This window comes from Mytilus galloprovincialis, chromosome 8, assembly GCF_965363235.1.
Source record: "Mytilus galloprovincialis chromosome 8, xbMytGall1.hap1.1, whole genome shotgun sequence".
NCBI lineage: Eukaryota > Metazoa > Mollusca > Bivalvia > Mytilida > Mytilidae > Mytilus > Mytilus galloprovincialis.
In genome coordinates this window covers 72,402,431-72,417,868 of record NC_134845.1, presented here as the reverse complement: position 1 = coordinate 72,417,868, position 15,438 = coordinate 72,402,431, and the positions used below count along the sequence as shown (strand labels likewise).

The 15,438-nt window shown below is 31.3% G+C and overlaps 1 protein-coding gene across 6 annotated transcripts in view; it reads left to right on the top strand.

The window, feature by feature from the left end:
• The window catches only part of LOC143042521 (protein furry-like), a 373,316-nt gene extending 359,074 nt beyond the window's left edge, over positions 1-14,242 (top strand). For all 6 annotated transcript variants that reach the window (XM_076214885.1, XM_076214883.1, XM_076214882.1 and 3 more), the window contains 2 exons: positions 6,449-6,546; positions 11,404-14,242. In XM_076214885.1, coding sequence (XP_076071000.1) covers positions 6,449-6,546; positions 11,404-11,552 — 247 coding nt within the window. In that variant the 3' untranslated portion in view covers positions 11,553-14,242. The remainder of the gene's footprint in view (positions 1-6,448; positions 6,547-11,403) is intronic.
• The last annotated feature ends 1,196 nt before the right edge of the window (positions 14,243-15,438 follow it).

Here is a 15,438-nt window from a genome sequence, read left to right as displayed (position 1 = left end):
GTTGACTAGGTGGAGTTTATTGTTACAGGAATATGATGTAATTGTAAAACATATTAAGGGTAAAGATAATGTAATAGCTGATGCTTTATCTAGAGCTTATTAAAACACTTTATATATACTATGTATATTTGTTCATATTATTCATGATAAGTTTTTGTTACACTAAAACTTCTTTTAAGGGGGGAGGTGTTATGATATTGTAATTATGTTATACAAATGATATTGTAATTATTGTATTTATTTATGTTGGCCTGATTTGTGTTGTGTGGCCTGATAGTTGTTAACAGAATAATCTTAGAACTGTGCAGTTAAGAAATCACTGGAACAATTACAGAATGATTGGAACTTTTTACTAGAAACTTCTGTTGTAATTTTCTAGGATGTTCCATTGTAGACTGTTCTAGAATCTTCCATGACAACTATATATATACAGACACTAAAGTTAAAGACTCACTCTTGGACTTAGACTTAGACATCGATAGACATTAGTATTCACCGCATTTGGATTGACACTTTAATTCTACAAACAACATCATACTGGATTGTGACCATAGTAGTGAACGTAATATTCAGATTAAATTCCGGGAGATATCCGGATACAGACAAAGATAAAAGATTGGACTCATATTTTGACAGTTAAGTTGACAGTAATATTTGTGTAATACTTCTTGTAAACTTTGTATAATAAATATTATTAAATTTTATTATTGATTTGTGTCTTTTGTTGGCTACAATTTAAAGGCGATTTCTGGCCGTAACAAGGTAAAAAAAAAATATTTGATTTCATCAAATTTAAATTTTAGGGTTCTTTGATATGCAGAATCTAACCATGTATTTAGATTTTGTATATTTGACCATAATAGAAAAAAATCTAATTTCAATTTTTTTCAATTATTTGACCACATTTATTCTGTGACAGAAACCTATGATGTGTCAAATATTTTAATTACAAAACCAATTTCTTAGGTGTTTCAAGCTTAAATGTAGTGTCCATATATTCAGGGACTGGGTTGGACCAGTGCCTTTGTGATATTGTCAAGGTTTGTCCTGTGGATAAAATGAAAAAGAGTTCTACCATATTGGAATTTGTCAGTTAACCCCTTTTATGTTGGGCCCTGTTTTCAAATAAGTCCACATTATGGGTTGAAGGGTCCAAAATGAAACTTTGTTTGATCTCAGCTTGAATTAAATTTTTGGTGTTTTTTTTTTTTGTCGAGCCTGCAACTTTTGTTGCAGAAAGCTCGACATAGGGATAGTGATCCGGCGGCGGCGTTAGCTCACTTCTTAAAAGCTTTATATTTTAGAAGGTGGGAGACCTAGATGCTTCATACTTTGTATATAGATGCTTCATGTTACGAAGTTTCCGTCAGTCACATGTCCAATGTCCTTGACCTCATTTCCATGGTTCAGTAACCACTTGGAAAAAAAGTTCAAATTTTTTGTAATGTTGAATTCTCTCTTATTATTAGTAATAGGATAACTATATTTGATATGTGCGTACCTTGCAGTTTTCACTTGACCTCGACCTCATTTCATGGATCAGTGAACAAGGTTAAGTGTTGGTGGTCAAGTCCATATCTCAGATACTATAAGCAATAGGGCTAGTTTATTCGGTGTATGGAAGGACTGTAAGGTGTACATGTCCAACTGGCAGGTGTCATCTGACCTTGACCTCATTTTCATGGTTCAGTGGTTATAGTTAAATTTTTGTGTTTTGGTCTGTTTTTCTCATACTATATGCAATAGGTCTACTATATTTGTTGTATGGAATGATTGTAAGGTGTACATGTCTAAGGGACAGATGTCATGTGACTTTGATCTCATTTTCATGGTTCAGTGGTCAAAGTTAAGTTTTTGAGTTTTGGTCTTTTTATCTAATACTATATGCCATAGGTCAACTATATTTGGTGTATGAAAATATTTTATGATCTTTATGTCAGTCGCCCAGGTTTTATTTGACCTTCACCTCATTTTCACGGTTCATTGCACAGTGTTAAGTTTTTGTGTTTTGGGCTATTTTTCTTAAACTATAAGTAATGGGTCAACTATATATGTTGTATAGAAGCATTGTTAGCTTTACATATCTGCCTGGCATGGTTCATCTGACCTTGACCTCATTTTCAAGGTTCATTGGTCTTTGTTTAGTTATCTTGGTTAATGTTAAGTTTATGAGACAGTTGTAATAAAGCTTAGCTTTATACTTAGGACTATCAACATAATATCAATGATTAGTATAGAAGGCGAGACATTTCAGCGCGTGCACTCTTGTTTTTTTTTTTTTTTTTTTTTTTTTTTTTTTTTTTTTTTTGCAGTCGTATATTGGTATCACGTCGTTGTCTTCGTCCGAAGACGGATGGTTTCCAGATAATAACTTAAGTATAAGTAAATAGAAATGAATTTTAACACAATGTTTATAACCACAAAAGGAAACTAGGGATTGATTTTGGGGCTTATGGTCTCTTATGGTCTTTAAGGTTTATCTAGTTTCAGGATAATAAGTTGTGTATAAGTATTTCAATTGCTCTGAAATTGTAGCACAATGTTTCATATTATAAGTAGAAGGTTGGGATTTATTTTAGGGGTTATGGGGCAAACAGTCAAGGAATAAAGGGCTAAAAACAATCATGTTTGTAGTTTCAAGACAATTACTAATGTAAAAGTGTATGAATTTTTCTGAAATTATACCACAAATTCCATACTACTAGGGATGGTTAGGATTGACTTAGGGGAGTTATGGCTCACACCATTCATAAATAAGGGGCTTAAAAGGGGGAAACAAGGTTTTTGGGATACCATTGCTTTCAAGCAATCTGTAGACTTATACTCATGCCCTCACATCAACCGTTTTATTCTAAACATTAAGGAACATCTCAGATTCTTATGATTGTCTTGCTTTAAAAGGTAAACACAAACAAAGGGGTTGAACTTAAACAACTTTCCTATAATGTTCTTTTCATAATCTTCATGTTTGATATTTCCCTTGACTTATATGCATGTTTTTAACAACACAGAAAATCAGAATTAAGTAGTATTTATATTTAGTGTTTATATAAATTTAGAAACACGTCAGAGGGAATTCCCCATTCATTCCAGATTTGATAAAAATGCGAGAGTTCTTTGAATTCCGATAAATCTATTTCTGTCATATAAGAACTGAAGTGGAGTTGTTCTTGTTTGTCACCGTTATGAAACTGATATTTGATATTGTACTGCCATAAAGAAATAGAGAACCATCTAGGTCGTTTAATTAACATTTAATATACGTTCTTGCTCCAGGGTTTGTTTAGGTTATTATGCGCATGCGTATAGTTTTCTTGATTTCAAGGGGTATTAGATTGAATGGTTGCTCTGGATTTCCCACTCAATTGATTAATTTAAAACTCATGGGATCCTTTATATGTATGTTTGCTATTGAGCGTTATTGTTGTTGCATAATTTTAAATCATCTGCATCATTTGAATTAAAATAAATGTAGTCCACATCGAAAAGGTGTAACTACAACACCCCTTCAGGCAAAATGGAGTCTTCCATCTTATCGTTTAGAGTTGTCTTCCTTCCGGAAGTAACTTCTGTCAAATACAATACAACACGTCGAGAAAAATCAACTTGTTTTGTCGATAAACGTCGTATTATATTAAAAACGATCGCAATTTAAACTGAGGAATGTTAATGGAAAGGAGTCATGACCACTCCCCCAAAGGAAATCAAATATTTAAAGAGTTCGGAATGGGGTTCCTCCTAGAATTTTTAAACATAGGAAAATAGGTGATAAGATACAATGTGAAATACCTTCTCTCACTCTGAGTCTCAGTGACTGCTGTGTAAAGTAAACTTGGAATTGATAGTACAAAAATAAAACACAATAAGTACATTGTTCATACACTTGTATCTGGGATTGGCTATTTTGTAACTATTCAGATTAAGTAAATTACATTTTACATGTGCAGTTGAATTAGTTTTGAAAATAGTATTATCCAGCTACAGGTATACATGTGTCAATGAAAATAATGGCAATCGTATCCCTGAGAGCAATCTGCTCTTTGATTTTTCTGGTTAAAGGACAGTTAAGATGATTTAAAAGCAGTGTAAGGGGGTAATCCAAAAGTATGTTTGAACTACTTCACAATGCATTTAAATATGTGTATTTGAAATTTGAAATATATAACTTCAGTATTAATAAAAACTTTTAAAAATTTGCCAATAACTTCAGTATAATAAACTTTGTTGGAAATTTGCCAATAACTTAAGTATAATTGGAAATTTGCCAATAGTTTTAGCATAATTTGAAGTTTGCCAATAACTTAAGTATAAGTAAATATAAATCTTTGAAATTTAAACACAAAGTTTGAAACCACAAAAAGGAAGGTTTGGATTGATTTGGAGGGTTATTGTCCCTTTGGTTTAGGAATAAGGGGTTTAAAAGGGGCTCAAATAAGCATTTGTCTAGTGTCCGGACAATAACTTGTGGAACAGTGTATAGAATTGCCTGAAATTGTATCACAAGTTTCCACACCACAAAAGGATAGTAAGGATTGGAGTTGTGAAGTTATTACTCAATCTGTTTATTAATTAAGGCCAAAAAAGGGGGAAAACAAGGGTTTCCTGGTTAATGGACAATTACTTTAACTTTGTTTCTTTATGTTGGTACTCTTTGCTATTTTTTTGCTAGTTCGAGTATGATTTTTTTTTAATTAGATATAGGAAGATGTGGTGTGAGTGCCAATGAGACAACTCTCCATCCAAATAACAATTTTAAAAAAGTAAACCATTATAGGTCAATGTACAGCCTTCAACACAGAGCCTTGGCTCACACTGAACAACAAGCTATAAAGGGCCCCAAAATTACTAGTGTAAAACCATTCAAACGGGAAAGCCAACAGTGTAATCTATATAGAATAAAAAAACGAGAAACGAGAAACACGTATAAATTACATAAACAAACGACAACTACTGTACATCAGATTCCTGACTTAGGACAGGTGCAAACATTTGCAGCGGGATTAAACGATTTAATGGAGTCAAATAGTTATCAAAAGTACCAGGATTATAATTTAGTACGCCAGACGCGCGTTTCGTCTACATAAGACTCATCAGTGACGCTCATATCAATAAAGCCAAACAAGTACAAAGTTGAAGAGCATTGAGGATCCAAAATTCCAAAAAGTTGTGCCAAATACGGCTAAGGTAATCTATGCCTGGTATAAGAAAAACCTTAGTATTTTGAAAAATTCAAAATTTGGTAAACAGGAAATTTATAAAAATGACCACATTATTGATATTCATGTCAACACCGGAGTGCTGACTACTGGGCTGGTGATACCCTCGGGGACGAAACGTCCACCAGCAGTCGCATCGACCCAGTGGTGTAAATAGTTATCAAAAGTACCAGGATTATAATTTAGTACGCCAGACGCGCCTTCTCCCTTTTTCTGAACAATAGCATAACATCACAACATAGAAAAACACACATTAAAATATCAACTGGCAGGCTTAACCCAATTAAAAAAATTATATAAATACACTATAAACGAATAAATTTGATCTGCATTTTCTATAAACATCAAATACTGTGAATAAGAATTAAGAAATTATTATTGTTTTGAAATCATAAGCTGTAAATTTATTTTTAGAAGTTACAATTAATTAATATTAATTTTAACCATGACTGTATTTCATTTTATATTTCAATATTTTATGATGATTTTTTTTAAAATAAGGGAAAGGGTTATGTGAAAAAAATAAGGGGGGGGGGGGGGGGGGGTTACAATTTTTCTCATTTCAGATTTCAGTAATTAAAAAGGCTGTGCTTGGCAAAACATTTTATAATGAAATTCATATTATAGGTTTATATCAGCAATGTCTTTGATACTTTCATATATAAATTCTGATCAAATATTTTTATTAAGTTATGCCCCTTGGAAACATAAATTATAATAGAAATCACATTGCATATGTGCTCGTAGGCCTTCATTTCTCTTAAGATATTAATTAAAAGATTTAAAGAACAAAAAACAAGTGCTTTTTGACTTATTGCCCATGTACCTTGGATAGATAAAATATGTGCAATGCAGGGGACATTGAAATACTATATTAAAACTCTTGTTTTATTTGTAATTATGATAAAAATTTAAAACTTTAGTGATTATCATTTTCAAACACATTAATTTCAATGACCTCCCTCCTTTTAATGAGACAAAATTTCATTACAATTAATCTAAGAAATATAGTCTCAATTTAGACACAACTATGATCACAAACATACCTTATGATATCCTCCCTTTAATTAGACAACAGTTCATTATTTTGAATCATTTATATATAGAAAAAATATTATACAGAAAATTATCCTTATGGATATTAATTCGTAGATGGATAAAATGTGATAATAAGAAGTAATTATTAAATGGTCAGTCTAAAAATCAAACCATTATTTATTTCTGTTTTGTAGATCTGTGTGGTCGAATGATATGTTTGGACAAGGAAATGAAGATGATATTTTATCATTACTAAACATTTACTGTGCTTATCAGGCAGAGAAGACTTCTGGTATGTAAAAACTATAGTTATAATAAAATAATTAGAAGATATGGTATGATTGTAAATGAGACAATTTTTCAATGAATACCAATGGACACAGATGTTTATATACATCTGCATGTCACTGCAAAACCTCAAGTTGATATGCACAGATAAAAAAATGCACCAATGTATATAAATGAGAACATGTTTATGCTTTTCTTATCTTCATTATGTTGGTAATAGACTGAAATTTAACCTGATTGCTTATCAGTAATACAGCAGCACATTGCAGTAACTTAAATTAAAAAAGTATTATATTCCTTATGATAGGACATTTTAAAAAGGCTTTGCTGAATTAGGGTTTGGACCCAGATTTACAAGTTATACAGGGAGGGTCATGGTTCTTTATGGACACATTATAACATTCATTTATATACACCCCCCAAAAAACTCATTAAGACTACCTTTGTCCATTTGTAAGTTAATTCATACATCCGGAAATAGGTATTCGTTCTTAAAAATTTAGGTTGCCTCAACCAAGTGTTATGAAAACATAATGCTTATTACCACCAATCACAGATCAAACTTGTATTTTAGCTACATCAAACTCTAACTTTGCATCAACCAAATGTTCTAAAACTTATACACAATGCTAATTACCATCAAACACAGATCAAGTTCGAATATGGTTTGCATCATTTTCACAGTTCTTGTTGATTTATGTCGCTTTATAAATGAAGACTTAGTAAATTTGACGTTTACACACTTTAACTTTACGTTGCCTCAACCAAATGTTATGAAACTTTCCAACACTGCTTATAATCACCATATAAAGATCTTCAAATTTTTTGGTGTCTCCTCTTTCACCATTCATGAGTTACCCTATTACTGTTTGTAATGAACAATGAGAGCACTCCAACACCCAAACAATCTCATTTCATATTTACAAGTGGGGGAAAAATGCCCATTTTACATATTCTTCTTCAATTTTTGGTCTTGAAAAAAATACTAAATAAAGAGAATTTTAAACAGCAAAATCAGTCGGCAAGACCAGATTTGCAAATCATTCGAATGGCCGAACTTGTCAGTTTATTCCGTATTCAAAGTAACTATGTTCACCTTTTGTGGATTTTTTAGTTCACCTGGCCCAAAGGGCCAAGTGAGATTTTCCCATCACTTTGCGTCCGGCGTCCGTCGTCTGTCGTCGTCCATCGTCGTTAACTTTTACAAAAATCTTCTCCTCTGAAACTACTGGGCCAAATTAAACCAAACTTGGGGTATATAGTTTAAAAAATGTGTCCGGTGACCCGGCCAACCAACCAAGATGGCCGCCATGGCTAAAAATAGAACATAGGGGTAAAATACAGTTTTTATACGACCGCAAATTTTGAAAAAATTTTCGTCGTATATTGCTATCACGTTGGCGTCGTCGTCTGCGTCGTCGTCGTCGTCGTCGTCCGAATACTTTTAGTTTTCGCACTCTAACTTTAGTAAAAGTGCATAGAAATCTATGAAATTTTAACACAAGGTTTATGACCATAAAAGGAAGGTTGGTATTGATTATGGGAGTTTTGGTCCCAACATTTTAGGAATTAGGGGCCAAAATGGGCCCAAATAAGCATTTTCTTGGTTTTCGCACTATAACTTTAGTTTAAGTTAATAGAAATCTATCAAATTTTGACACAAGGTTTATGACCAAAAAAGAAAGGTTGGGATTGATTTTGGGAGTTTTGGTTTCAACAGTTTAGGAATTAGGGGCCAAAAAAGGGCCCAAATAAGCATTATTTTTGGTTTTCGCACAATAACTTTAGTTTAAGTAAATAGAAATCAATGAAATTTAAACACAATGTTTATGACCACAAAAGGAAGGTTGGTATTGATTTTGGGAGTTTAGGTCCCAACAGTTTAGGAATTAGGGGCCAAAAAGGGACCCAAATATGCATTTATCTTGGTTTTCGCACCATAACGTTAGTATAAGTAAATAGAAATCTATGAAATTTAAACACAAGGTTTATGACCATATAAGGAAGGTTGGTATTGTTTTTGGGAATTTAGGTCCCAACAGTTTAGGAATAAGGGGCCCAAAGGGTCCAAAATTAAACTTTGTTTGATTTCATAAAAATTGAATAATTGGGGTTCTTTGATATACCGAATCTAACTGTGTATGTAGATTCTTAACTTTTGGTACCGTTTTCAAATTGGTCTACGTTAAGGTCCAAAGGGTCCAAAATTAAACTTAGTTTGATTTTGACAAAAAATGAATCGGTTGGGTTCTTTGATATGTTGAATCTAAAAATGTACTTAGATTCTTGATTATTGGCCCAGTTTTCAAGTTGGTCCAAATCGGGGTCCAAAATTAAACTTTGTTTGATTTCATCAAAAATTGAATAAATGGGGTTCTTTGATATGCCAAATCTAACTGTGTATGTAGATTCTTCATTTTTGGTCCTGTTTTCAAATTGGTCTACGCGCATTAAAGTCCAAAGGGTCCAATATTAAACTAAGTTTGATTTTAACAAAAATTGAATTCTTGGGCCTCTTTGATATGCTGAATCTAAACATGTACTTAGATTTTTGATTGTGGGCCCAGTTTTCAAGTTGGTCCAAATCAGGATCTAAAATTATTATATTAAATATTGTGCAATAGCAAGTCTTTTCAATTGCACAGTATTGCGCAATGGCAAGAAATATCTAATTGCACAATATTGTGAAATAGCAAAATTTTTTTTAATTAGAGTTATCTTTCTTTGTCCAGAATAGTAAGCAAGAAATATCTTATTGCACAATATTGTGCAATAGCAAGAATTTTTTTTAATTGGAGTTATCTTTTTTTGTCCAGAATCAACTTAAATCTTTGTTATATACAATATACAATGTATATTCACTTTTTACTACCAACTGATAAATTAAAATAATCTTTACCATTCAGTGATAACAAGCAGTTTTTTTACATCTTAATATTTTATGATGTATTTAAATGAGTAGTTATTGTTGCAAACTCCATTAGAATATTTTAATTGAGATTAGTTTTGGAATAATGGAAAGGGGGATGTGATTTAAAAAATTGGGTTCAATTTTTCTCATTTGAAATTTCATAAATAAAAAGAAAATTTCTTCAAACATTTTTTTGAGAGGATTACTATTCAACAGCATAGTGAATTGCTCTAAGAGAAAACAAAAAATTTAAGTTCATTAGAACACATTCATTCTGTGTCAGAAACCTATGCTGTGTCAACTATTTAATCACAATCCAAATTTAGAGCTGAATCCAGCTTGAATGTTGTGTCCATACTTGCCCCAACCGTTCAGGGTTCAACCTCTGCGGTCGTATAAAGCTATGCCCTGCTGGGAGCATCTGGTTTGCATATAACTCAAAAACCAAAGCATTTAGAGCAAATCTTACAAGGGTAAAATTGTGTATCAGGTCAAGATCTATCTGCTTTGAAATTTTTAGATGAATCGGAAACCCTTTGTTGGGTTGCTGCCCCTGAATAGGTAATTTTAAGGAAATTTTGCTGTTTTTGGTTATTATATTGAATACTATTATAGATAGAGATCAAATGTAAACACCAATAATGTTCAGCAAAGTAAGATTTACAAATAAGTCAACATGACAGAAATGGTCAATTGACCCCTAAGCAGTTATTGTCCTTTATAGTAATTTTTTCACAATTTTCATCAAATTTGTAAATTTTAACTAACATTTTCAACTGAAACTACTGGAGCAAGTTCATTATAGAAAGAGATAATTGTAAGCAGCAAGAATGTTCAGTAAAGTAAGATATATAAACACATCACTATCACCAAAACACAATTTTGTCATGAATCCATCTGCTTCCTTTGTTCAATATTCACATAGACCAAGGTGAGCAACACAGGCTCTTTAGAGCCTCTAGTTTTGTTTTTTTTTGGAGTTTTTTTTTGTCATGTTAATGTATAAGTATACCGGGGTAAAAGGATAACTATATTTGGTATATGGGTTCTTTGGAAGGTGAACATGTCCATCAAACAGGGTCATGTTAGGTTTGTATGGTCAAGTCCATATCTCATATACTATAAGCAAATAGGGGCAACTATATTTTGTGTATGTAATAATTGTAATGTGGCTGTTTATTTTTTCTGATTTGGTATATTAATCATTTTGACTAACTGTAGTAGGTGTAAAGAATGATTGTAACATGTATATATCTGTCTAACAGGATTCATCTTAGCTTAATCTCAAATTTCATGGTTCGTTGGTAATTGTTAAGTTTTCATGGTTTTAATATCGATGTTTATCAAATAATATAAACAATAGATCAACTATATTTGATCTTTGAAATTGATCATCAGTAATTTTAGTTCTATTTGAAACATGTAGTAAAGCATCTATATTACAGGGTTTTCAACCTATATATATAATATATATATATATTGGCCCTAAAATTCCTCAAAAGTCTTATGTGTATTTCATTTCAACATAGAAAGAGCAATAGATGTTATAAAAATATATTGTTTTAATAAACATATGCCAGATTTTATGTCCTGGCAAGAAAATGAAAAAATTAAATATCTTCTTTGTCCATCAACCTCAAAAGAAGTAGAAAGCTTAGGGTCCTATTTTAAACAGGCATTAGAACTGAGGATAGGGGACTCTTGATTTATTTATAAAATATATTTATATATCATATAGAAAGATTGTTTTGCTTTTTTGCTTTTTTTGTTTTCATGGTTTTGTTTGTTAAATGTATTTTGTGTATGTTTATATTATTTGTCACAAACTCATTTTTCAGAGTTTATACGACAATAAATATTTGAATTGAATTGAATTGTTTTAATCATTAGTAAGAAATAATCATATTTTATTTTAACATTTGATTATTGCTTATTTTCACTTTTTTACAGTATCTGGAGTATTTGTATTAGTTGGACTTGAAATTGATCTTTCTCCAGTTTACACGCAACTGATGACATTGAATACTCACACATCATCTTTGGATAAGGTTGTTACCGTAGAGGACATTCCTAAGACACCTGATTCTAGTTCTTTGTGAACTTGAGATGACCTTACAGTCAGAATAGTTGCATCAACACAGGGAATCTTGAACTCTATTAGATTCATTTATTCATTCATCTTTCTCATTTTTCTTGGATTGAGGAAAAAATGAAATTTAATAAGATATTTAAATTTCATGGATTACCTACTTTGAAATGGTGCAAATGAATGTTACATATACATGTATGTAATATAAAATGAAACTTATTCCTCTGAAACCAAGCATATATATGTAATAAAAATAACATTCTTTATCATATACCAAACATGTCCAGTTCTGCATATGCAATGATACTAAAGATAAAAAGCAATTTTCAAATCAGCAGGATAATTTATACAGTACTTGACTTTTTATTGTCAAGAGTTAATACAGGTTATCATCCTGGGTACATTTTTACATCAGATGTATATCAAACACTCTGAATACATGGCCTATATCACATCAGGCCAATATTGGCCAAGGGGTAATATGGATAAGGCCATGGTTCTAAGCTGACCCCTTATTAAAATTATGTACTAGTTCAGAATTTAGAATTTTAACTTAGGGCCCAGGTTTCTAGTTGGTCAAAATCGAGATCCAAAATAAGATGTGTTAAATTTCAACAAATATTGAATATATTAAGTACTTTGCTAGATCTTACTGTGTATTCAGAATTTTAATTTTGGGTTATCAAAGGATCAAAAGTTAAATTATTATTTGATTTAAAAAAATGAATTCTGATATGCAGTCTAACTGTGTAATTACATTTTGGATCATGGGACCCGTTTTCATATTTGTCTATATTAAAGTCCTTAAAGTGGTCCAAAATTAAACTTTGATTGTTACAAGAATTGAATTTAAGGGTGTTTTCGTATGTTGAATCTAAATATGTATTAAGATTTATGATTTTGAGCCCAGTTTTCTATTTGGTTCAAATAAGGGTCTTAAATTTCAATATTGTGTATATGACTTCTTACTGTGTATTTAGATTCTTAATTTTTGGGCCCAGCTTTTAAGTCGGTCCTAATCTTGGTCAAATATTAAACTGTGTTTGATTTCAACAAAAAAATAATATATGGGGGAATCTAACCATGTGTTTAGATTCTTAATTTCAAGCCCAGTTTTTAATTCAATCTAACTTGTGGTCTGACATAAAACATTCTTTGATTTCAACCAAATAAAAAATATATCAGGTTCTCTGAAATGTTGAATCGATCCTGTATTTTGGGGTTATGGGCCATGTTATCATATTGGTCCACACTGAGGTCGAAAGGATCTTAATTTTTATATTGACCAAAAAGTTTATGACTACAAAAGAAAGGTTGGGATTGATTTTGGGAGTTTTGGTCCTAACAGTTTAGGAATAAGGACCAAAAAGGGTCCTAATAAGCATTTTCTTGGTTTTCGCACTATAACTTTAGTTTAAGTAAATAGAAATCTATGAAATTTAGACACAAGGTTTATGACCACAAAAGGAAGGTTGGGAATAATTTTGGAAGTTTTGGTTTCAACAGTTTAGGAATTAAGGGCCAAAAAAGGGCACAAATAAGCATTATTCTTGGATTTCGCACAATAACTTTAGTATAAGTAAATAGAAATCAATGAAATTTAAATACAAAGTATATGACCACAAAAGGAAGGTTGTGATTGATTTTGGGAGTTGAGGTCCCATCAGTTTAGGAATTAGGGGCCAAAAAGGGGCTCAAATAAGCATTTTTCTTGGTTTTCGCATCATAACTTTAGTATAAGTAAATAGAAATCTATGAAATTTAAACATAAGGTTTTTGACCATAAAAGGAAGGTTGGGATTGATTTTGGGAGTTTTGGTTTAGGAATAAGGGGCCCAAAGGGTCCAAAATTAAACTTTGATTTCATCAAAAATTGAATAATTGGGGTTCTTTGATGAGCAGAATCTAACTGTGTACGTAGATTCTTAATTTTTGGTCCCGTTTTCAAATGTGTCTACATTAAAGTCCAAAGGGTCCAAAATTTAACTTAGTTTGATTTTAACAAAAATTGAATCCTTCGGGTTCTTTGATATGCTGAATCTAAACATGTACTTAGATTTTAATAAAAAAAAATCTAAGTACATGTTTAGATTCAGCATATCATATACATGGTAAGCATTGTGTTCTATGTTGTCTATGTTTTGTTTAAGTAATTGTCTGTTTATGTGAAGTGTAGTTTATGTGATATATTTATGTTGGTCAGAATTTGTATACTTTGTATACTTTGTATACAAATCTATTTATAAAAATTCAATACATACAATCAATCCTTTCACAAAGTATTAAAATGACATACTATTAGTTTGTTAATTAGAAATAAGGTTTATCAGCTGACCTGAATATAAGAATATTGAAAATCCAAGAAGTATAATATAAATATCATGAATATCAGAATATTGAAAATCCAAGAAGTATAATATAAATATCATGAATATCAGAGTTGAATATATCAAGCAGGTAATTTTCACTGCATTCTAATATGTCTGCAGTCTAAATCTACCAGAAACAATGAAAACCCTATAGTAAGGTTATGGCCTGAAAATTGACCAATCAAAAGGTTAGAATTTCTCCTCCAAAATGAATTGAAAGAAAAGAGGTTCACCAAAGGAATAAGAGAATAATACTAGAGAAATATTGCTAGAAATAGAAACAATGTGTAACTAAACTATCAAATACTGCAATAAAATTAATAATCAACAATATCTTATTTTAATATATCAATCAAATATGACTCTGCCACACAATACATGCAGGTAAAGAAAACTTCAAGCTAGTCCGGGATCATGTCAGGTCATAGGCCGGACTTATCTGTTCAAGATTGTGTATTACATGGTTGATTGCTGCTTTAGTGTCTTTTATGGATCATTCTGATAACAATCAAATGATTAAAAAATAGACAAATAAATGAAGAAAAAAGGAAAAATGGAAATACAATTGTGTATTTATTACTGCATTTGGGTTCTTATATATATATATAACACAACTACTAAATAAACGTGACTGCTTTTATAACTACATTTTATTCAACTGAACTATTTCATAGATACATACATAGAAAAGTATGAAAGATAGAAACCAGATGATATTTAATTGCCTTATTGTTTACAATGTCAGATTCTCTGCTGTAGGTTAAAACTGCGTAGTATTTATAATCCGGTGATTTATAATAGACAGTCACATAAAATGTCAAAACACTATAGTTCCTCCCTGCTAGTTCCAGACGTGTGATCACGTGTTTACGTGATAAGAATTATGAATGAAAATTGGGAAATTTGTTTCCAAATTTTAATTTTATGATAGAATAATACTTGCGTTATTGGAAATTACATTAGGATTATCTCCCCCTAATTAGTATTCACACCGCCGATCGCGCTTTAAAATATCAATAAAGCGCTCAGGTATATCGACTCCCACCACGCATGCGTGATTCCCCAGTCTCTCTCGGCGAAAAGTGTTCACCAAAAAAGATTCAAAAGGGGAGGTGGGTGGGAGCCAATTACGTAAGTATTATTCTATCATAAAATAAAAATTTGAAAACAAATTTCCCAATTTTATATTAATTCATAATACTTACGTAATTGGAAATTACATTAGATTTCTAAACTATCCACAGCTGAAGAATCTTTCTGTACTTTGTATACTGTATTTTCTTCACATCAGTTCAGATATAAATAACACAACACTGTAGAGTTAAAAAAAATTATTCCATTTCTATAAATGTTTCTCCTTTTTTTTTCTTTTTTTTTTCTTTTTTTTCAGAATTTTCTTCCATATATACAAAATTCTTATTTACACAGAATTTAAAACTTCAACGTCTATGTGACGTAAATAAAAACGAGTAAAGGTTGATTCATTTGTCCAGTCTGCTGTGTCCATAATAGACTTCACAGATGCGC